General features: G+C 37.5%; 1 protein-coding gene across 1 annotated transcript in view; it reads right to left on the minus strand.

The window, feature by feature from the left end:
* Positions 1-515: 515 nt before the first annotated feature.
* The window catches only part of cyld (cylindromatosis (turban tumor syndrome)), a 69721-nt gene continuing 46193 nt past the window's right edge, over positions 516-24043 (minus strand). The window contains exons 10-17 of the mRNA XM_078544298.1: positions 21938-22060; positions 21365-21456; positions 17211-17277; positions 15152-15284; positions 13969-14077; positions 11094-11212; positions 7413-7629; positions 516-5811 (exon numbers count right to left, since the gene is read on the minus strand). Coding sequence (XP_078400424.1) covers positions 5627-5811; positions 7413-7629; positions 11094-11212; positions 13969-14077; positions 15152-15284; positions 17211-17277; positions 21365-21456; positions 21938-22060 — 1045 coding nt within the window. The 3' untranslated portion in view covers positions 516-5626. The remainder of the gene's footprint in view (positions 5812-7412; positions 7630-11093; positions 11213-13968; positions 14078-15151; positions 15285-17210; positions 17278-21364; positions 21457-21937; positions 22061-24043) is intronic.

Genomic DNA, 24043 nt, shown 5'->3' on the forward strand with positions numbered 1-24043 from the left:
TTCTGCTTGCACATGCAAAGTGACAATTGTGCAATAATGGAACACAATTGACTTGTAGAGTTTGGACCTTTAAACATCTGATACTATTAAAAATATGTTTAAAATCAAAAAAGTTTATAACAAAATCTATGAAAAGCCAATTTTTGAAGGATGCAATTCAAATAATAGCCTGAAGGTGGTGCCATAATTCAAATCATTACTAAAAGAAAATATACAAATTTGACAAACCTTGAAGTACACAACAGAATTGTTATAGCCCAGGGCACCATTTCGTAAAGGAATCAATTCTATCAATTTTATTGTTCAAGTAAAGCTTAATTGCAACTTTTTGGACAAGTAATGCTTTGGGAAATGATTGCACAATTTGCAAAGTTCATCCTCTGTGGAATATATTATAGTGTCAATTTATTAAATATTTTCAAAATAGGCTATTGCATCCTTAACTGTAAGCATGTAAGAACAAACTTGATGCAAGCAAAAAAAATCACTCCAGTATAAAGTGCCAAAATTACACATTTTGTTTCTCAGTAATTCAAACATTTTAATTTTCAATCTGAACACTTGGTACAGAAGGCAATCACGCACGCAAAATAATGAAAAAAAATCCACTTTGTTCCAAATAGACTTTGCAATCAGATTGGAACAAGGATCATTTAAAATTGTTCAAGTTATCAGAATTCAGTGCTCCTGTAATATGACTGCAAAATACCAGGCAAACATTTAGATTGTCTTCTGTCAAATCTGGAACACCACCCTTCTTTCCATTGTCTTCAGATTTTGCACCTTCGAATCATCACCAAAAGCTATTTTGCCTTTCAAAAATATTTAATTAAAGCTTGAAAGCTCAAGGTAATTGAAACCTGTTTAAAATATAAGTTAACAAGGATCTGTAGCTCAAGTTTATTTTTTTTTTAAAAAACTTAGTCTTAATTGCTGGTACTAAGTTCTTTGAGGGAAGGAGCAAATCACAATATTATCAACAGCCTAATCTAATGCTCAAACAAAAAGATCTGTGTAATTACTGATCCTTGGTAGAGAAATAAACTAGCTATGACTAAAAGTCACAATGTTTGAGGAGTAAACCAATCGAGAACTTAAAATCTGTACATTACAAAAGAACTCAAAAATAAATGAATTGCAGTAAAATTGAAGAATGACAGCATGCATGTTGTATTTGTGCAGTTGTCACATGCACTACATGTGCATTCAACATGTTGCAGTACAAATTCACAAAAGCATACCAAATGCACTAAGCAAATTAATTACTAGGTTTAGTACGAGATGGACCAAGTTACAATATAAACGCAAGTAATTCTTCTATTTCTTTAGGTTGTACATAAAATACAACCAAATAAATAAAAACATAATTAAGCAAAATTCAGTTTCACCTCTTAAAATGCAGCTTCATTTTCTAATAGTACAGCAGTCTTGTGTCATCATTCTGAACCAAGCTATTTAAAAAATGTAAGGACTGAATGCACTGTAAGGCCTACTATAATGTGTTACCAGTCCAAGATTGGAAGCTGCAAAATCAATTCACAGCCAGCAACACCTGATTTATACTGACTGGGATCACTCATGCACAGACCCCTGCACATGTTCTCAAAAAAAAACTATCAATTTATAAAATGCCTATGAGATCACTTCTTTTAAATGCAGACTGGCACCATACTGGAATTACACACCACACTGTCGAGGCCAAGTGATGCGAGAAAGTCTCTCCAAGGTTTCTCATAGAACAGCACTAAGACTGGGGCCTGGTTCCAATTAGGCTGTCATTTCTGAGCTACTGCAAAAAGATAGCTTCACAATGATAAGGAACTCAACCATGCTCCAGGTTGCATTGTGCAAGTATTTTTTGTATTTTGGCAGTTTTATTTGTGCCCTAGGTGAAGCAAATTAATACTGAGGAATGAACCATTTTAGCTGTTTATTACTCAATTTCGATAGCAGACACCTTCTGGTCAGATGAAGCATGGACCAATGCAAACTTTTTACCTTCATCTAAAACACTGCAAGAAGCCACTCCCTACTGTACTGGTAGGCTTGCATTTCTCCCAACTACTACCCACCTACTTAGCATGTCTCAAGTGAGGTTGCCAACTTGTGCAGTTCTGTGGTTGTGGGCCTGTACCCACATTGAAAGGAGTTGAAATATTTCACACAGGACTGAGCAGACAACAGGTAGATTCTAGTGTGAAAGGGCAGCGTGCTAACTACTGCACACCCAATTTTCATGAAGAACTGTCTTGAAAACTGACTCGTGGAAAATGCAAAAATCAAAGAAACTTCTTGGTTCAAAAGCTTTAAATGAAAGCAAACTATGCCCCAGTTGTGCAATTTAAATACTGAACAATAAACAAAATTGCATTCCATCTGAGAACTTGAGCTAGAATTTTTCATTTGAAATCGTATTTCACCGACAAGATTCCACCTTCACCTCTTATTGTAGTAAGTCCATTAACTTAAAAGGTAAAAAGTGGTCTATCATACTTTGACAAATCCCTCCCTAGAAAATACACAAAAACAGTTCAAAAAAAATTGGAAGGGTGGGGGGGGGAAGAAGTTGAATGTTTACGAACTGACAAGTGTATGCCAATTAAGGTTAGTTTTCTTACTGCTTTTCTGTTACCTCCACTGCACAAATCAGCTTCAAACAAATGGAACAGTAGGAGACAGACTTCTGGCCTCAGGTTTGGAACGAAGGCAGGCTGGCCCTGAAAACAGTATGGTCATCTGACATGCTGTTTCTCCGGCTCCATCTCGTCCCAGGGTAATTTTCCTGGAAGAGGGATGGGGTAGAGGTCCAACAGTGTAGCCCACTTCAAAGCAGGAGATAGCCAATTGAATTAAAGGCCTATTGTCAGAGGCCAACTGCAAAGATCCCTCCAGGCAACAGGGGCCAGTTTAGTTGCCGAGAGGTGGCCCCTTGCTGGTAGACTGCAAGGAGGGTGGGGCGGGGGTGCAGTGGTGGGTTGGGGGCTGTGCTCCTACCAAGCTTAGAGACCCTAGAGGCCACAGAGGCTGCCTTGTGCTGAGCTACCCCCACCCTCTCCCGACCCCACAATGGTGGCCCATCTGCAAACGCTTTTTTGCTCTGTTGGAGGTGTTACCTTTCAGATGAGACATTAAGCTGAGGCCACATGTGTCTGTCCAGGTGGATGTAAATGATTCCATGACACAATTTTGAAGAAGAGCAGAAGAATTATCTCCCGTGTCCTGGTCAATATTTCTCTCTCAATCAACATCACAAGAACAGATTTTCCAGTCATTATGATATTGTTGTTTGTGTAAACCTGTATGCAATGTTGGCTGTTGTGTTTTCTACATTACAAGTGACTACACTTCAAAAGTATTTCATTGACTGTAAAGTACCTTGAGACATCAGATGGTCGTGAAAAGCACTATATTAATGCGCCATTTTGCTTTCATTCAAATCTTTAAAAAAAAGATGGGTGCCTCCATTTTGGGAAACCTTCTTCCTCACTTCACTGCCACAACATCCCACGTTACAAAGAAGAGTCACTGGACTCAAAATGATAACTGTTTATCTATCCATAGATACTGCCAGACCTGCTGGGTTTTTTCAGCACCGTCTATTTTTATTTTATGGTATCCTGCTTCTGCTTTCAAGCTGAAAGGCTTCCAACTTCAAGAGCCATGGATGCATCCTTAATTGGACAGGAGACCTGCCCTCTGGCTATTAATAAGTCAATTTGAGGAAAATCACAGAAGAGCGACTGTTTGCCACATAGTGCAGACTTCTGAACTCCATTTGACCTGATGGTGGGGTACAGAGGTCCACTGAGAATACCCTGTTCCTGATCTTACGCCTACTGATGTTCTCACTTCTCCATAGCTGTTGTATTTATCTGCAGGGCTGTGCTCCACACAGCTCAACTCTCAAAAGGCAATGCTGAATCAGAACACCAAGCAAATCAGAATGCAATTGTCTTGTTGGGAAAGCACTGAACCAAAGAAATGCCAGTGCCTCATCTCCGTGAAACAGAAACAAACATCATTACTTTTCTCAAGCACAGCAGCTCACTTTAACCAAATCCAGAATTATTGAAACTCCAATTATGAATACTATGGGTATAAACCCATGGCATCTGACTTAAAAGAACACATTAAATCTAGAGGTACTTGGCTGAAACAAAAAGCGAAAATGCAGGAAATACTCTAAAAGGTCTGGCAGCCTCTGTGGAGAAAGAAACGGAGTTAACATTTCAGATTGATGGCTTTTCATCAGTGCTCCATATTGCTACCAGGTAACACAAGTGTTTGGGTATTTTACTGATGCCATTTTTTTTTCCCCAAGTACTATATCAATACACAGTATTCTGATAAAAAAGTACAATTATACATGCTTACCCACAACCAAATTAAGATCCGTTAGAATGATAATGGCCCCATGCATTTAATACTGTGTTTTCAGAAGTGGCGGAGACTGAACGCAAGTTGATTTTCAAAGCCAACTGGATCATAGCGCAACCAGGATGAACCTGCTCATATATACATATGTATTTAATGCTACCTCATTTTATTTTCCACACTATGCCACACACCATCCTGTGAGAGAGATCCAAATGCAAATGTAATTCGTTAACTGGGTGCAGGAAAAGATTGTGTACATTCCACTCAGCTGTATTTTTTTCTTACTACATTAGAGAAGTAGTTTCCCTTTGATCAACATCTCTTTCAGTCTCAGATTTCATTGTGCAAGAGTTAACAAGGAGAGAATTGCTTCCCACACAGTACACATTTTGCGATGATTAAAAGCTTAAAAGATCCAGAACAGCCCTCTGATCACTTCATTTTACTGTATTACCTGATGCAAGGATCCGACTGGTTCGGCCTCATCACAATTGAATAGAAAGCTACAAACACTAAAAATATACTTAACTCAGTGCTACTGTGTCCTTGCTTCTTACTGACAAATGTTTCTCCCTCAAGGTTCAAAATGAGGAAAATAAGAACTTTCAAAGACAAAGCACTATTCCAGTGGAACCAAAATTTCTGGAAATTACTAGAAAATTGCAAAAATGTTTGTAGGTGCAAAAATATCAAATGATTCCCAAGTATATAATGCAATGGAAAACATCATCAAGAAATACACTAATGAAGGTCTATTGAAAGGAATTGGGGCTCATGGAGAATTGTACCAACAGATGGGGGCTAACAATAAAAATAACAATTTGTTGGAACGCAGGGTCGCCACCGAGCAACACGTGCCAAATAATTAACAGGCGAGTTAGGAGTTTGCGCATTACAATTAGTTAACACTGTTCCAATGATGTGTAGGTTGATAAACAGTTTTCAATGGTAAATCTATTAAAGTTATAAAGGTATAGGATTCATCAACAAATCAGTACCTATACACATTTTCAAAGTTAAATGAAGAAAAAAAATCACTATTTACACACGAATTCATTTTAGAACAGCCTTTAAACAGTCCTACTTTTACAGTCAAGTACTGAACACTTAAGAAACACTAGAATATTCTACTGTGCAAAACATGTTACAGCAATACTTCCACTTTATTTTATGTAATTTAGGCATTCTTTTAAGTGTAATAAATTAGTCATCAAGGTTGCCTCTTCAAACAGTAAAGGGTTCACACAGTCTATTTGTACAAACTCATAGTCGGGCTCTGGTACATGCACATGTATGCATCGCATAGTAGCCTTCGTGCAAAGCCTTGGAAACTTTTAGGATCCAATCCATGTAGTTCCTCTGGTGACATTTTTAAATATTCTCCTATCTCAGGACACTGAGTCACCTGAGGGATGTTGTAGCCATTCTGCCCACCTACAAAAAGAAAACCAAAATTAATCAGTTTTAAACCTAATGCTTTTTGCAAAAATCATACTACATAAATATGCAGATAATGCAGAGTGGAATTAAGCACTTTTTAAAACCAATTTTAGATCTGGAACTTCTAAAAATAAAAACAATTTAAACGAGTTCAACTTGAATTCCACTCAGCAACCATGCTGCTTACATGCCAATAAAAAAAAAACACATCTACATGGTCATATGGAAACAAATCTGCATTTAGGAAAGATTTGAAACCAGTTAGGTTATACCCTCAATCAATAATTCCACTTTCATACTATTACCATAATGAAAGCAGCAATGTTGTGCAACTCCAAATGTTGGGTTGGGGGAGAATAGAATTTGAGGTTCGTTGCTACAATGTACTTATTTTTCAAATAAACTTATTGCAGCAAGATATTCACGGAATATCAGTTCCCGATGCCTACATCTAAGTGAAAACTGAACTGATTGAGAGATAGTTTATAAAGTCAAGTGAAAAAACAAGAAAATGCCGTTATTAAGGTGGTGTGTCTTCATTTAAGCACCTTTATCTTGTAATGTACAAGTGCTTTCCAGATCATGCAGGTTTTTTTTATTCTTTCATGAGATCTGGGGATCACTGGCTAGGCCAGCATTTGTTGCCCATCCCGCATTGGCCTTGAACTGAGTGGTTTGCTATGCCATTTCAGAGGGCAATTAAGAGTCAACCACATTGCTGTGTATCTGCCAGACCAGGTAAGGATGACAGATTTCCTTCCTTAAAAAGGACAATAGTGACCAGATGGGTCTTTACAACAATCGATCACATTTCAGAAGCACTTATTTGGCTGCGAAGCTTCGAAACATCCTGAAGATTTGAATGGTGCAATCCAAGTGTTCGCTCTCTTTCATGGTGGTAAAGTAAAAAATTAAAACTAAAATGTGATTCTTAAGCCAGAAGTGGAAGCCAATTAATCTCATTATTTTCCAAAGCATTGTGCTTTGCATACATGCACATCCAAGTGCATATAACAAAACGTCCTGCAACATATTAAAGGCAATTGAAATCCATGCAACATTCATCAAAATAAAAGTTCATGCAACTATAATTTGAATCATGCAGAAATTTGCTGCTCCAATTTGCTTCTGCAGGATTTATGTAAAGAGCAGATTTAGGAACATTTCAAGACAACAGCTTCCTAGGTTTCAACTGCTGTGATAAAATGCAAACTTTTCACGCGTTTACAGTATTGTCTTAGAAATAGGTTACTATCATGCTGTTCGCCCTTAGCTTTGTTACTCAATACATATTATAATGGCAGCATGTTCAAAATATTTATAGTGCTAGCAGATAAACTTCAACTACCAGAGACTAATTGATTTTTAGTAGTTAGCACTCCTGTGCATTGCACTTAAAATGTCCATGAAACATAAAGCAACGAATGATATAAAAATGGAACAATGAAACTCATTTGTAGATTCTAGTTAACTCAAATAAACACAAGTACCTCTGGACACAAATTCTGTTTTACAGCACAATGACAGACAACACACAAACAGCACAAAAAAGTGAAGGCACAAAAGAAATAGAGGTCATGAAAATTTCACTGTACCATCCCGATCTGCCATGCTGTCAAAAAACAACCAGGCTGAATCATCTGGTCCATATTTGACAAAAGCCACATAGTGACTAGTCTCTATACAAAGCACAGCAAACAGTTTCATCTTCTGTCTGGGTACGCAACACTGCCTCCAGGCATAGTCAGCCATCTGTTCTGGTAGAGTTACTTTTCGCTGCTTATGCCCTTGTCTTTTAGGATGGAGATGTACCTGGAACAAAGAACTGCATCAGTGCAAACTTAAGACACTATTATCATCTTCTGCAAGTGCAGAGTTTGAGCAGCCAAAAATACTCAAATACTCAGCTTTTTCAAAATATATTTGGGCATCGATGGTAAGGGTGAATTTAATGCTTTCTTTAAAGGGCAGTTGAGTGGTTTGCCAGGCCATTTAAGAGGGCAGTTAAGAGTCAATCACATTGGTGTACGAGACTGAATCGCATGTAGACCAAACCAGGTAAGTTGCCTTCCCCAAGGACATTAGTGAATCATTTGGATTTTTATAACAATTTGACAACTTTATATTCATTGTTAGGCTGGTACTTTCAAGTTTGAAGAGAAGGAAGAGTTGAAAGCAGCCACATTGAATGGTCACAGTACAGGAAACAGCCATTTTTTGTCCATTGCGTCCACTACCAGCTCTCTGTAAGAACAACTTGGCCAAGTCCTACTCCCCATCTTTCCATGTAGTCGAGCAAAATTTCTTCTCTCCAGATAATTACCCAATATGCTTTTGAAAGCCATGATTGAATCTGCCACCATCACACGGACAGTGCATTCCAGATCCTAACCACTCAATTGAGTAAAAATGTTTTTCTCTCATTTTATATTGCATCGATAATTGAATTACAAATCCCACATAACTTAATGAATAACATCTCCAATTGCCTGAACAAATTTCCTTTCAATCACTTTTAATAAATGTCCTGAGATGGTCTGGATTTATATATAACATGTTGCATTTAATAACTGTCTTCGCTCCTTTCAAATCAACAGCAAGAGCACAAAAACCACAAACCGTTGGCAGGAGCACAATGGGCAAGAGCGTTCCTGCTGGCTATATTTCCCCGAACCTTACTGTTGATAAAAATCCCTACATGTAAGGAACAGTTTCAGCAACAGGAGTGGAAAACACTAAATGCACATTTTCACTGGAGCTGTGCTGAAAAGTGGCAGTGCAAGACCCACCTAAGTATTGTAAAAGAATTTGAATTGCATGCCAACTTTAGCCAACCAAACATCATTCTGGAACAAATAAATGTTTACTCAAGACTTGGCAGATATAATCCTGATAACATTCACTGAACTAATGAGGCCAATAGATGTTTTCAGTTAAATGCAATTATTCTGGATTTGGAAACAGTGCCCAGTTATTTATAATAAACATTTTTTCCATCTGTCCTGATACTCAACCCAACAGGTGACATGTTAATTAATTAATGGTATTAATTCAAATTAAATTTAGGTTTAAAATAAATTAAGAGAATATGGTCAAAATGAGTCCATGTTAGATTACAGTAAAGAGGAATGTAACTCTACTGTTACTAATATAAACAATCTGCAAAAAAATCAGCTAGACTCAATCTTGCAGCACAGGTGGTGGCGGTCATATTGCCCATCATGCCCGTGATGGCTCTTTGAAAGCTGTCAAATTTAGTCCCATGTACCAGTTTGTTTCCTCCATATCCATGAAAATTAGTCAATTTCAAGTACGTGCCCAATTATCTTGTGCAAGTCCCCATGGAATATGATTCCACAACCCTTTCAAGTGGTGCATTTCAGATCTTAAAACTCTGATGATTTTTTTTCTAATTTCTCCTCTAGTTCTTTTGCCAATTACTTTAAATCTATGATGTCTGGTTACTGACCCACTTGCCAGAGGGAATAGTTTCTCCCTACTTGCTCCATCAAAACACCACATTACTTGAAATACTTCTATTTTGTCTCCCCTTAATCATCTAGCTTCTCCAATCCCTCCACATAACTCAAGTCCCTCTTTTCAGGCATTACCCTAATAACCCATCATCTGCAATCTCGAAGTCTTAACATCCTACTGGAAGTTTATTGCCCAGAATTGTAAACAATACTCTAGTTTAAAATTAACCAGATTTAGCATGGCTTCCTTGTTTTTGCATCCAATGCTGCTATTTGCAAAGCCACACATCCAACATGCTTTCTTAACCATCTGATCAATTTACCCAATTACCTATAAATAAAATGAGCTAGAATATGCATTTTAACACATATGGGCGTAATTTAAAAAAAAACACAACCTTTAAAGATTTGTGAATATGCACTCCAGACCCATCTGCTATTGCACCTCCTCAAATTAGTACCATTTAGATTATACTGCCTTTCCATATTTTCTCTCTCACAAATGCATCACTTCACACTTATCTGCATTAAATTGCAATTGCCGTGTGTCTGCCCACTTTAATAGTCTATGTCCTCCTGAAATATGCTACTATCCTGTCTCCTATTTATTGTGTTACCAAGTTTTGTATCATCTGCAAACTTTGAAATCATACTCCCTATAACCAAGTCCAAGTCATATAAAATAAGAAAAACAATGATCCCAAACTGATCCCAGGGGAACTCCACTTTGTTCAATCAAAAAAAAAATCATCACTACTCTCTTGTCAAATGAAAGAAATTCAAAGATGATACTTTTGGTCCTTAATAGAGCAAGAGTTAAACAAAACATTACTACCTCTGGGTGCTCTTTTCTCTAAAGTCCACAACAAAAATTAATAAAAATAGAGAATTAAAGATATCTGGGTGTTCAGATTGCCAATAAATTGAAGCTACAACAACAATGTTAGCTGGCAATGAGTAAAGAAAATCATATGTTGGATGTATTAAATGGTCAAATTTGAGTCAAAATAGCGAGATAATTCTGCCATTTTATGGCAGGTAGGTACCATTGAACATAGAATACGGTGTTAAATTCTGGTTGACACAGCACAAAATGGATATTGCACTTATTGAAAGGATGCAGATCAGAACAACCAGAAGGGATGGAGGGTCTGGATTATGAGGGGTGATTATGAAAGTTGGGTACATTTCACTATAAAGAGGAAAGGTTGAGAGGTGATGACTGTAAAAGGTCTAATAAATTAATGCAAACATAACAAGTTATTGCACTTACTCCAGTACAGGAGAACCAAAGGGCACACACCGACTGCACTTCAAAGGTGAGGGAGGGTGCAGGGAAGGTGATATTTCAATCAACAAGTGGTCAATCTATGGAACAGGTTTGCTAGTGAAGCGGTGTTAGCACTATTTTAAACGAAAATTAGATTTCTTTCTGAAAATAACATTTTGTAGTATAGTAGATGGGGAATTTCAGACATGACATATGGCAAATGTGAAAGTAAAGCTTGGGAGGATCAGCTGACATTGGAACCATAGTTTCCAAAGCTTTTCAATATCATTATATCAAGTGTCTATCAGAATGGTAGAATATGAGAATGCCAACAAGATGGATCTTGGTCTATTCTTTTGTCTTGCAATTTCCACGAAGGATATAAAATAAAATTATTAGCTTGAACTTAATCATAGCCAATTCTTCAAGGGAAAGTGACGATTTAATTAACAACAGATGTTTATGCTGGTTAGCATGGAGTCACAAATTCTGCAATGTGACTTCTGTAATCCACTAAGAAAAATACCTACTTGGGTAGTGCAAGCTTTGCAGAACTGCTTGATTTTTCCAGCAGTTATATCAATGTCCTCATAACATTCTTTGCATTCATAAATTGCAAGACCTCCACAGATACGACAGTCTCTGGGTGCTAAAATAAAAAGACAATTATCAGCTAGTTGTACTATACTTTGAACTGTTTTGATATAAATTACAGTTAATTATAAAAGTTTGAATGTTTCAATGCTCTTCAAAATGATTCACCCAAAATTTTTATATCCACACATTCATTTCTATTGAGCAACAGGGAATTTGATTGAGGAATCATCTGTCTATGACAACATCTTCCAAGTTTTTGAGTCAGTGAGTAAGTAGCCTGTCCTATGATTCTGCACACTACGCTAGCAACTTAGCTATCCAGGGGGGAAAAATAATGTAATAACACTACCCTCTCCAAGAGTTCAGTCAATAAGTACCTAAGAGGCATATGAATGAATGATGCAGGCCAGTTATCAAGTTCCAGATAATGCTGTGTGTTGACTGAACTAATTTCAGCTGGACTGATCGTGAAAGCATTAGAACTTTCTTCAGTGCGCCTGGGCTTGGGGGATGGGGAAGAAAAAAATAAAAGTTGCCAAGGGACATTGGGCTTGATAGCAACCAGGGAATGAACCACAATTTCTTTCAGTGCTACGAAAAAAAAGAAACTCTGTCCTCTGCATTGTGCAAGTAACAACATGTCTCTGGCTCCAATTCCATGAACCTGTCAAGCTAAATCTAGTGGCAAGCATTTTTGGATTCTATTTGAGCAATTTTCTCTGGCCTCATGTCCTGCATGCACCTTCTATTCTTCTTACTCGCAAGGCTATTTGCCCTGTGTCATCTACTTCAGTATTGGAGACAGATCTTTCAGCTACTTTGGTCTTTTCTTCTAAAACTACTTTGTTTCACTACTCTTTGTTAGCTTCCTAAAACCCTTAATCGCAGCTTGGCAAGTGCTTTGAGACATTATTGCATGAGGAATGTGCTAAAAGTGGTAGCTGTTTTTATACAATAGCAAGCCAACAACCCTTAGGATTACAGATGAAGAGAAATTACTTTGGAGACATACCAAGCGCTGTCAGCACCATCTTCTGAAGAGGAAAAACTTCTGCTTCACTTAATATGTTCCAAAAACTAGAAGGATAGTGGCATTGTAAAGAAAAGTACCATTTCGGTAGAAAATATTTGTCTCAACTCAACAGCATGGATGTGGATGTGCCAATGGCTCTTTCAATAAACTAAAGACAAATACTCTAGGCAGCCAAGTTTGTATGTGCAATGTTAGATTTGTAGCTAATGTCACCATTTCACAGAGATAACTGCAATGATGGTGGTGTTGGCTGAGGATAAATATTAGTAAGGACATTGGGGCAATATCTTAAAAACATAAGTTTCAAAACACCATAAAATATGTACTATTGAAAGTACAGAATTCTAAAAAAAAAATCAAATCAATACACTAACATGATGGGCTTGCTGCCTTAGTGATCAACTTTGGATGGCAACAGAATTTGATAAAAGTAGCTACAGGTAGAAATTGACTATCAAGTTATTTAAATTGAGATGGGAAAACAGGAATCCCAAGTCAGAAGAATTTGTAACCTACTGAGTAAACGTCAGAAACGATTCTAAGCTTCAGGAATTTTCATCTGCTGAAGAACATCCTGTTTTAAAAGGAATCTGCACTGGGCTGTAATTGAGTTTCTCGTAAAGTGGTACTCCCTCAAGTGGCTGCTAGCTAGATTACAGTTCAAACTTTAGTTGTAAAGCAATAAAAAATTCTCACCTTTGCTTGCCTACAACTAGTGTCTATGTTAAATTTTTTATCAATAAGATCTTAAAACATGTCAGACAACAAACATCAGATACCAGACCATCCACAGCCGGACCCATGTGGAAAAAAACTATATGAAAGGCATGAATTCAGAAGCAGGGAGCTATCATAGATCAGCAAGTCTGAATGATGAAATCGATTCAAACATGTTTAAGTTTTTGTTGCTTAGGGAGGGGATAACTTGTGTGAAATGGAAAGTTTGAAAATAATTATGGAAAATTGTCATTACTCTCAAATGAAAATGTAGCTAGCAGACGCATAGGCCTGATTTCCCCAGTCCCAGTAATTTAGTGAGGCAAGAAGCAGAAACTGCACAAGAAATTGGACAATATTTACCATACTCCGATATTTACCATACTGTGGTGGAGCTGCTGAATCGGAGTTGTTAATTATTGGAGCAATAACCCTAGATATCTCTTAATAAAATGAACTAAAATAATCATAAACACAAAAGCAAAGTTTGTTCAAGATACTAAATTATGTGGAGACATAACATTCAAAAAGAGATTTACAGACTCAGCACCAGGGTAATGAAGTGGCAAATGGCAATCGAGGCTCTTCAATTTAAGATAATGAACATGGGTGTGTGCTAAAATAGTAAAGCAGACTATTCAGTGAGGGTAAAACCATATAACCAGGAAACAAAATAGCAAGAAACAAAGCTTTAGCCCCAAGGTTAGAAGTATAAAAGTTCCCTTTTCAGAATGGTGATTCCGAGTAGCCAGATATCGTGTACTGAAAAGTGCTAAGCATAATAACTTCTTCAGTTAAAAATGCTTTAATGGTTATGCTTATTCATTGCTTATAACTCTTGAAAGGAGTTGAGAATTTGGGTAAATTACATTGATGTGACATAATTAAAAGCTTGAGTGGCCTTTGAGGAGAAACACTCGAAGAGGGAACAGGAAAAAAAGGCTAGAGCAGGGCAGAAAGTTGAATAGGCCAAATAGTCTTCTAGGTTTCTAATAGTAACACCAAAATAAGCAATTAGATCTAAAAGCATTTAGAAGTACACTAAACATGTTACTTACTGTCTTCTAATAAATCTGTGATATCCAATTCCAAAGATGGAAATATCTTATTGAACAACTTGAAATCTTTTCCAAATCGAGGCATCTGAACTATGAGGCATGAAGGTGCCTAAAAAGGAAAAATTGGACAACCATAGGGATTTTGGTTATTCATATTATTTGTTAAATTCAAAAGAACTAAAGGCTCAAATGAACTTTCAAAAGTTTTATATAGCTTATTTGTGCAAATGAGAACTTATGCACTGTAGTTGTCTTAACAAGATCATAGTATGCAAAGGACTATGTAACCAGGTTCTCGCAACACTATTTCTTCAGTTCAGTTTCCACTAAACTATTTTCTTTGACTCATTCTAAGTAAAATATTTACTTTTATTTCAGTTTGCAAACAATAATTAACTACAGTAATGATACAATGCCTTCTCAAATTCAGAAGGGCAAATATTCAATGCAGTTTTCCCCTGTTAAACATTGTATTTCTAACATAGGATGCCTGATAATCACTTTCACAAGGAAACAGAACTCCCGTTTATTTAAGATAAAAGCAAAATACCGTGGATGCTGGAAATCTGAAACAAAAACAAAAATACCTGGAAAAACTCAGCAGGTCTGACAGCAGTCTGATGAAGAGTCATACAGACTCGAAACGTTAACAGTATTCTTCTCTGCAGATGCTGTCAGACCTGCTGAGTTTTTCCAGGTATTTTTGTTTGTGTTCCCATTTATTTAAACTCAATATACTGTAAATTAAGTCTTTGACCTCCAAGATGAGCAGTTCCTGATTTAAATCTGCTTCTATACTATGCAAGGCCCTTGATGGCAGTGCCAATTTCCCATTGTATTCCTGGTTACTAGCTTTCTTGAAACCCATTAGGTTTAACTTCAGATTCCGGTTGCTTGCGTGACACCCTTTTGTCAGTGCCTATGTCACTGACATGGGTTTTATATAGTTTAAACTCAGGTCAAGAGTCCTGGCATATCAATGTAAAGTTAGGCTTTTCCATGTTTGATAAAAACACAGATAAGATCCAGTAGATCCAAAACCTGACCAAGTATGTAATGAAATCCAAACATGATCAAAACTAAACAAAGCTTTCCAGATTACTCAGAGGGTGAACATTTTTATCAATTTCCAACCATCCAAAATTTTGTGTAGCTCTGAGATATTCATTTAAATATTCTGTACCTCAGCAAATTTAAGGTCACTGGTAATAAAGGACCATTCAAGTAGCTGCTGGATTGTTGGGACACCAACATTTTCATTCTTATCCATGAATATTTGGTAAAAGAAACAATCTTGTACTTTTTGTCCAGCTGATCTGTGTTGAAACAAATTTAAAAAAAATTAATTCTACAGAAATGAATACTTTTTGCCCACTCAATGGTGTAGTCAGTAAGTACGGCACTGAGAAATACAAACCGAGACGATTGTTGGTCCCATTTTAGTCCCTGCTGTGCTAGCAAATCTGAAGTGCTATAGTAGTGCACAAATGTATTAGTATTCCTGTGTCATTTGGACAGCTGGAGATACTCATATGGTTTTCAAGTGAACATCTTCCTCCTACTGTGTATAGAATGAGGCACTATTGCAGGACAAGCCAAAAATTCCAAACATTTTCATACAAAATAATTTTAGAGCAAAGTTTTTGGCAAGGTAATGTGGTAATGGAAAGGCAGAACGGGCAAGATCTTAACAGGTTTGTAGAGTTTAGTTTAAAAAGGCCAATGAATCATGACATGCACTGATTGGTTCACGGTTGTTGCTTCATCTCAAAACAGAGTTTTTTCAGGGTATGGGAAAGCCTGGCAAAGTCTAATATTTTTGCCCATTGTTAGTTACTCAGAGGCAATATGGAATGCACAGAAGTGATTAGTTTATATTTGTATGCAATTACATTCATAGATTTGGTTTGGAATGTTAATTTTGTAGTGGCATTTATTTTTTCATTGGGACCAAGATGTTGACATGATGGTCTGCGACACAAGGTTGGTAAAAAGCATGGGACAGTTGGTGAATGAGTAGTTGGGAGTTGTGGTTACTGGTATCTCATTCAAAGTAATTCTTTCTCATGCTCTTGCTCCTCCCTCTTCTAGAGGCTTGCCCTGTTCCACAGGACCTCTGCTTAGTCTCCCAACCATGCTCTATTCCAAGTGGAAGGCTTCATAATGCACAGGTCTGGCAGCAACTATTTGATGCAGAAACCCTGAAATCAGGAAAAAGCCCTTCAGCACTTGCCACACCACTCCCTATATTTTTGAAATTTGAAACAATTATGAAAAGTATTATACCAACAGCCAGCAGAAATCAACCAGTAAGTAAACCTGATCCCTTTAAATAGTGCTGGTATTTCCTTCTGCTTAACGCATATTCAATCACGTGAGGCACAAGACAGGATGTTGCTGGAGCATTAAGCTCAAAACAGAAGCACTGGTATCAAATCAACATGTGACATCATGATGTGCTTGCTCTGCATATTTCTGGCAGACATTAGTTTGGCACTTACTAACACCTTCAATCCTGCATGATCCTTGGCAACAAAAGTAAGTGTACATGCATCAGATACCATTTTAGTCCCCATCCTGCACCATAGCACTCAATGCTAAGCTAAATTTTGCATCCTAAGTGATGGTTTGGCTTAGAGGTAGCATTCTTGCCTCCGCATCAGGTGGTCATGGATCTAAGGCCCACTGCAGGATTTGGACATTTAATCTAGGCTGACTTCAGTGCAATACCAGGCAAAATGCACTCTTTTTGACAAAATGTTAGATGAGTTAGTATCTGCCTACTCAGGCAAAGTAAAGATCACATGATACTTTAAGAAGAACTGCGAATTCTGGCCAGCAATCTTCTCTCAACTATTACTGAAACAGATTAATTGATCATTCAATTTTTTTGCCATGCGCACACTGGCTGCCACAATTGCCTACTTAATAACAGTAACTCTGTTTCATTAGCCACATTTGGACATTTTCGGGAAATGAAAACACTATGCAACTTTTTTGTTTCTTTTTAAGACTACATCTGTGTGACAAAACTAGACAGGAAACTTTCAATCAAAGCTACTGTCTTGACCACACGTAAGTAATTAAATCCTTGACTGGGGATTTCCATTTCTATTTTCATCAATCCAAGGGTTTTTTATTTTAAATACCAAACATTTTAAATTATGGGTGAGTGTAAACGTTGGCCGCCAATAGGATTTGTGATGCAAGTCTTCAGTTGGTCCCGATAAAAGTTTGCTTACCTGATTTTCAACAAAGGTTCTACCTTTAATATATGATGAAACAAGATGTTGAGAAATTCTTCAGGATCTATAAAATTGGAAATTTTGGTCAGGTAGACAAACACATATAAATGCCCAAAACAAGTGTCTTATTGGCATTATAGGACAACATTTTCCACATTTCAAATATTTTGGAATTTTAATGATGTATGAAAGACGTTCCCTACTATTTACTTGAGATATAAGCAAATGGAAATTCAGTAGATACCCAGTGTTTACCTATTTTCATTTAAATCTGGCACTTCAAAATGATAACCACTTAAAGGCCTGAATCTTCTGAGCAGCAGCAATACTTGCACATTGCGGCTATGTACAAAGGTTCTCCTAACCTGACGCTGCTCTGCACTTTTTCTGGGATCTTCCGTTTCAGGCTGTCACAGAAATGCGCAGTGTCTCCAGGGAACTCCATCGGAGGAAAATACTAGCTGCCGTATTCAGTCTGGTAAGTTTAGTCCAGTCTTTTAAGTGTGGGTAGGTGGACGGATCGTTGTCAAGTTGGGGGTGGGGGTGCGGGGGTGAAAAACAATCGTGGAGTTACACAGGTCTTAGACTAGGTTTTAATCTGTTAAACATTTCTAGGGTAATTATCAAGATTTGGGACAATATGTTCTTGAAAACTTCTGAAACCACCATCTCGGGCATAAATTAAAATGGATCCCTCTTGATCTGAATGGGGCAGTCTGTAGACTTCTAGGGCTTTTGTTTCAACTCTAAATCGAGACTCAGATGGAAATTATTTAAATTTGAAATGTCTTAACCAGCTCCTTCTGACCGAGTTCATAGCACAAAACTATGTGAATTATAAATGAAAATTTATAATGATGCAAAAGCAAATACTCTGATAGAGACTGAAATACAATGTTGAGGACAAATCATGGAAGTTTTACTATACATCAGGCTATAATAACTGGAAAGTGCTAATTTGCAAGACATTGCTGAAGCATGAAACTAACAATAACTCGGCTGAAAGAGAGGGAAGGAAGTCCAAAAATGTTTGTCAATAAGTAACATATACAGGAAGTCTTTTCAAAAATGTGAATATTAAATTGCAGAATCATGATCTGACCTGTAACAGTTTACATAACTTATAAGAAATAGAAGTAGGCCATTCAGCCCATCAAGCCTGCTCCACCATCCAATAAGATTATGGCTGATCGGATTGCGGCCTCAACTCCACTTTACTTCCTGTCCCCATAATCCTTAACTCCCCTGTCAATCAAAAATCTGTCTAACTCAGACTTCAACCTATTCAATGACCCACTTTTCACTGCTCTTCGTAATAGAGAATTCCGAAGTCTTGCAGCCTTCTGAAAGAAGAAATTTCTCATCTCCATCTTAAATGGGAGACCCCTTAATTATAGTTCTAGATGCCTCTATGAGAGGAAACAACCTCTTAGCATCTACCCTGTCAAGCCCCCTCATATATGTTCTATAAGATCACCTCATTCTTCTAAACTCCAGTGAGCATGGGTCCAACCTGCTCAACCCTTCATAAGACACCCACTTCATCCCAGGAATCAACCTAGTGAAGCTGCTCTAAACTTCCCATGCAAATATATCCCTCTTTAAATAAGGTGACCAAAAACTGTACACAGTACCCAAGGTGCTGTCTCACCAATGTCCTGTACAGTTGCAGCAGGGCTTCCCTACTTCTATACTTCACCCCCCTTGCAATAAAGGTCAACATTCCATTTGCCTTCCTAATTACTTGTTACACTTGCATGCTAACTTTTTGTGATTCATCTATGATAATGCCCAGATCCCTCTGTACTGTAGCATTCTACAGTCTCTCTCCATGTAACATATGAACATATAAATTAGGAGTAGGAGTAGGCCATGGCCCCTTGAGCCTGCTCCGCCATTCAATAAGATCATGGCTGATCTGATTGAGGCCTCACTTACGCATTCCGCCTTCTCCCGATAGTCTTTGACTCCCTTGTTAGTCAAGAATCTATCTACCTCTGCCTTAAAACTTTTCAATGATCATGCCTCCACCACTATCCAAGGGAAGAGGGCTCCAAAGATTCACGACCTTCTGAGAGGAAAAATTTCTTCCATTTTCCATCTTAAATGTGAGACCCCTATGTCCCCTAATCCCTGTCATGCCCCCCATGCTCTTATACGTTTCAATAAGATCATCTCTCATTCTTCTAAACTCCAATGGATACAGGTCCAGCTTGTCCAACCTTTTCTCCTTAGATAACCCTCCCATCCCATGTATCGGTCAAGCGAACCTTCTCTGAACTGATTCTAACGCATTTATATCCTTTCTTAAATAAGGAGACCAAAACTATAAACAGTACTCCAGATGTGGTCTCATCAACACCCCGTACAACTGTAGCAAAACATCCCTACTTTTATATTCCATTCCCCTTGCAATAAGCACCAACATTCCATTTGCCTTCCTGAACACTTGCTATACCCACACACTAACCTTTTGTGATTCTTCTACCAGGGCACCCAAATCCTCCTGTGCCACCAGGTTCTGCAATCTCTTTCCATTTTAATAATATGCCACTTTTCTATTCTTTGCCAAAATGGACGGGTTCACATTTTCCCAATTATACTTCACCTGCCAAATTTTTGCACTCTCACTTAACCTATCTATATCCCTTTGCAGACTCCTTATGTGCTCTTCACAATTTACTTTCATACATATCTTTGTGCCATCAGCAAATTTAGCAACCACATATTCGGACCCTTCATTCAAGTCATTGATACAAACTGTAAATAGTTGAGGCGCCAGCATCGATCCCTGTGGCACTCCACTAGTCACATTTTGCCAACCTGAAAATGACCCATTTACTGCTACGCTAGTTACACTTTGCTAACCTGAAAATGATCCATTTATCCCAAATCCTTTCCTGCTAGCCAATTCTCTATCGATGCTAATATATCACCACCATTGCTCCTCATCGCTCCCAACACCACGAGCTCTTGTCATGTGCAGTAACCTTTTATGTGGCACCTTACTGAATGACTTTTGGAAATCCAAATACACTACATTTACTGGTTCCCCTTTATCCACCCTGTTTCTCACTTCCTCAAAAAACTGTAATAAATTTGTCATACCTAATTTCCCATTCACAAAACCACAAAACTAATCTTTAACCAACTATTTAAGACATCGAGTTATCTGTGTGGAGCCTGGTCTTGAATAGGAAAATATCTGTAGAATCCAATAAAGTCAAAGAACAGAAACAGCCCATTTAACCCACTTTTATTATACAAACTATGGCCCTCGACTACTACTCTTATATAACAGGAAAAGCTCAGTTTGTCTATCCATTTCATGGTTGCCTGAGATGCCGAGTGGAGGAATTAAGTGACTCAGCAAAAGATCTTAGTGGGCAGTTGGATTGATGTGATGTGTTCCATGGTCTGGGACTCATGGCTTCAATTATAATTTATTTGTCTCTTATCTTCCACTTATGGATCAGGTGGCCACATCATCCATGCCCTATGCACAATGGGTTGAGCGCTATCCAGTACCTTCGAGGGAGGCTGAAGCCAGGACCTCTATTGTTGGGTCAGTTATGAGTTATTGTTTTTTTTATATATGCTGCATGTGTCCCCTGATGCCCTCCATCTGGGTAGTGGGCTGGTACCAGCTACATGAATATTAGCTGCTGTTTCCTAGAATGGCCAGCAAGATGGGGAGTTGATGACAATCTACCTATGGCCTTCTGGTGTCTGCTAGTTCATCGAGAACTTGAATGTCATCATGATAGCCACCGAATGCCTTAAAGTGGCTTCCCAATCTGAAAAGCTTGAAAGCATAGAGTGTGTCAACCAAGGACCAACCAACTAATAAAAGTGGTCCAGCACTCTGCATTTATCAACTCAACATTGAAGATCTATCAAGGCCAAAATGTGAGATCTTGTGAAGAGAATTAAGGAATAAAATTAAACAAATGCTGAATATCCCTCTTTCCACATTTAAAAATTAAAATGCTAATTTGTTTGAGCAGGGTTAACACTGCCACTAAATAGTAGAAAGAGGAATTTCAGAAAAATGTATTAAGCATTGTCCAATGGTTATACTGAATGACTGTTTAGGGGACCCATATACAATCACACAGCCTATAAACACTAAATTGCAAAAGCTGACACACCTTTCTCTTCTGAAGTAAATCCTGAAGCTGCCTCGACCTTTTCAAGAATTCTTCGAAGTTTCATTATTTTGGTAGCACATACATACCCATGACTAAAAGAGGAAAAAGGAATATTTTTTCTGTACCAATTAAAGAGAGCAGCACACATCACAACAAACAAAACACAGCCTCAATAGAAACAAAATGAAGTAGTTTTGTTCAATTAATTTAAACATACATAACTGCACATAGACAATTTTCAGCAATGGGGGAATGCATTTTACAATTGATTAAAAAAAGCTTTTAATAGTCGTCACAAACCAGAGGCCCAATTTTTAACTCCGTGTAAATAAATGGATTTTGAGCGAGTTAAAATCTTACTGACACTCCAATTTCTAGATAGGTACACCTGATCAATAAAACATTCTCAAGTTAACAATCTCTAAAAGTTTGCATTTGATTCCACATCAATCCAGGATGTGGCTTTTTCCAATCCGCTAATTTCGTTTTAGCCCTCAATAATATCTGATGTGCAAAATAGTTAAATTGCTATAAATATGGGTTTGAATCATGAATTACAGGAAATATACTTACTTTCGCAAAGGATTGACTATTTCTGTTCTTAACAAATCTTGGGTTTCAGTATAAAATTTAACATCATCCTTTTCTTTAGGCCTAAGCAATACAGTGTCCAACACCGAGCTAAAAGCAAACATACTGTGGAGAAAATGTTAAATTATTAAAGATAAAAATGTACTCTTTCTTAATATTAGAAATAGAATATATTAGGATCCAACTAGAGAACAGTCAATCTTGATCTAGTATTACGCAATAAGAAAGTTAAGTGATAACCTTGAAGTAAAGGAGGCTTTCAGGTAAAGAGCATAATATGATGAATTTTATCTTTAGATTGAAAATGATTTAGTTGTCAGAAACTAGAGTCTTAAACCTATATAGGTATGAAGGGAGAGTTGAGCAAGGTAAATTGGGAAACATAGATAATGGTAGATATGCCATGATAAGAATTTAAAATACTCATTCACAATTTGCAACAAATATGCTTTCCCTGAAGGAATAAAAACTCAAGGAGAAAAGTGTCCAAGAGAAAAGTGGCTAAGAGAAGTTAAAGATAGTATTAGGTTGAAGGAGTTATAATATTGCCAAAATGAGCAGTAAGCATGAGAAATGCTGAATTCTAAAATGCTCCCAAAGGATAACCAAGAAGTCTAGAAAGAAAAAAAAAAGTGAACGAGAGTAAATGAGCAAGAGACATAAAAATATAGAAGCTTTTATAATGTAGATGTGTAAAAAAGGGAGATTAGAAAAAGTGAATGCGAGTCCTTTACCACCAGAAGTAGGAGAAATTCAAATGGGGAATAAAAAAAATGGCAGAAACATTAAACCTTGTATCTGGCTTCACAGTAGATGACAACAAAAATCTGTAAATAGTGGGGAACCAAGGGATCTAGTGAAAATTAGGAACTTAGGGATATTATTAATAAAGAAATAGTATTGGAGAAATTAATGGGACTTAAAGTGACAAATCCCCTGAATCCAATGGTCTGCAGCCTGGGGTTTTAAAAGAGGTAGCTACAGATATAGTGGATGCATTGGTCTTGATTACCAGAATTCTCTGGATTCCAGAACAATTCCCATTGATTGGGGAAAGCAAACATAACCCTATTATTCAAGAAAGGAGAAAGAGAAAACAGGGAACTAGAGGCTAGTTAGCCCAACATCAGTAGTAGGGAAAATGCTAGAATCCATTATTATGGATGTGGTAATGGGGCACTTGGAAAAATCATAATATGAATCAGCAAATTTAACACAGATTAATGAAAGGGAAATTGTGTTTGACAAATCTGTTCAAATTTTTTTTGATGGTGGGAAAGGGGGGGGGGAAAAAAAAAAATCAGTGGATGTCTTGTATTTGGTGCCACAAAAGAGTTAGTACACAAAACTAAGGCTCATAGGATTTTGGGTAACATATCAGCACAGGCTGAGGATTTGTTAACAGAAAGATAACAGCTTAGAAATAAATGGGTCATTTTTGGGTTGACAGGCAGTGTCTAGCAGGCTACCCCAAGGATCAGTACCCAACCCTCAGTTATGCAATCTATGTCAATGACTTAAATGAAGAGACTGAGACTAATGTATCCAAGTTTACTAAGTAAGAAAGCAAGCTGTGAGGAGGTCACAGAGGCTACAAAGGGATATGAACAGGTTAAATAAATGGGAGATAAAATATAACGTGGCAAACTGTGAAGCTATCCACTTTGGAAGAAATAGAAAAGCAGAATTTTTTTTTGAAAATGTTGAGACTGGGGAACGTTGGCAGTGGAACCTTGGCCCTCCCTTGTACATGAATCACAGAAAATTAAAATGCAGGTACAGAAAGCAATTAGGAAAGCAAATAACATGTTAGCCTTTATTACAAAGGGATTGGAGTGCAAGAGTGAAGTTGTCTTACTGCAATTGTAAAAGTGCCTTGGTGAAATCTAGCATACTCTACACGTTTTTGATCATCTTACACAAGGGTATACTTGCCTTGGAAGGCAAGCTTCACTAGACCGATTCCCGAGACAAGAGGATTGTCCTACGAGGAAAGTTTGAGTATACTAGGCCAAATTCTCTAGAATTTATAAGAATGAGAGGTGATCTAATTGAAGCATATAAAATTCTGAAGTAGCTCGTTTGGAT

The sequence above is a fragment of the Cetorhinus maximus genome, chromosome 6 (genome assembly GCF_964194155.1).
Source record: "Cetorhinus maximus chromosome 6, sCetMax3.hap1.1, whole genome shotgun sequence".
In the NCBI taxonomy this organism is placed as follows: domain Eukaryota; kingdom Metazoa; phylum Chordata; class Chondrichthyes; order Lamniformes; family Cetorhinidae; genus Cetorhinus; species Cetorhinus maximus.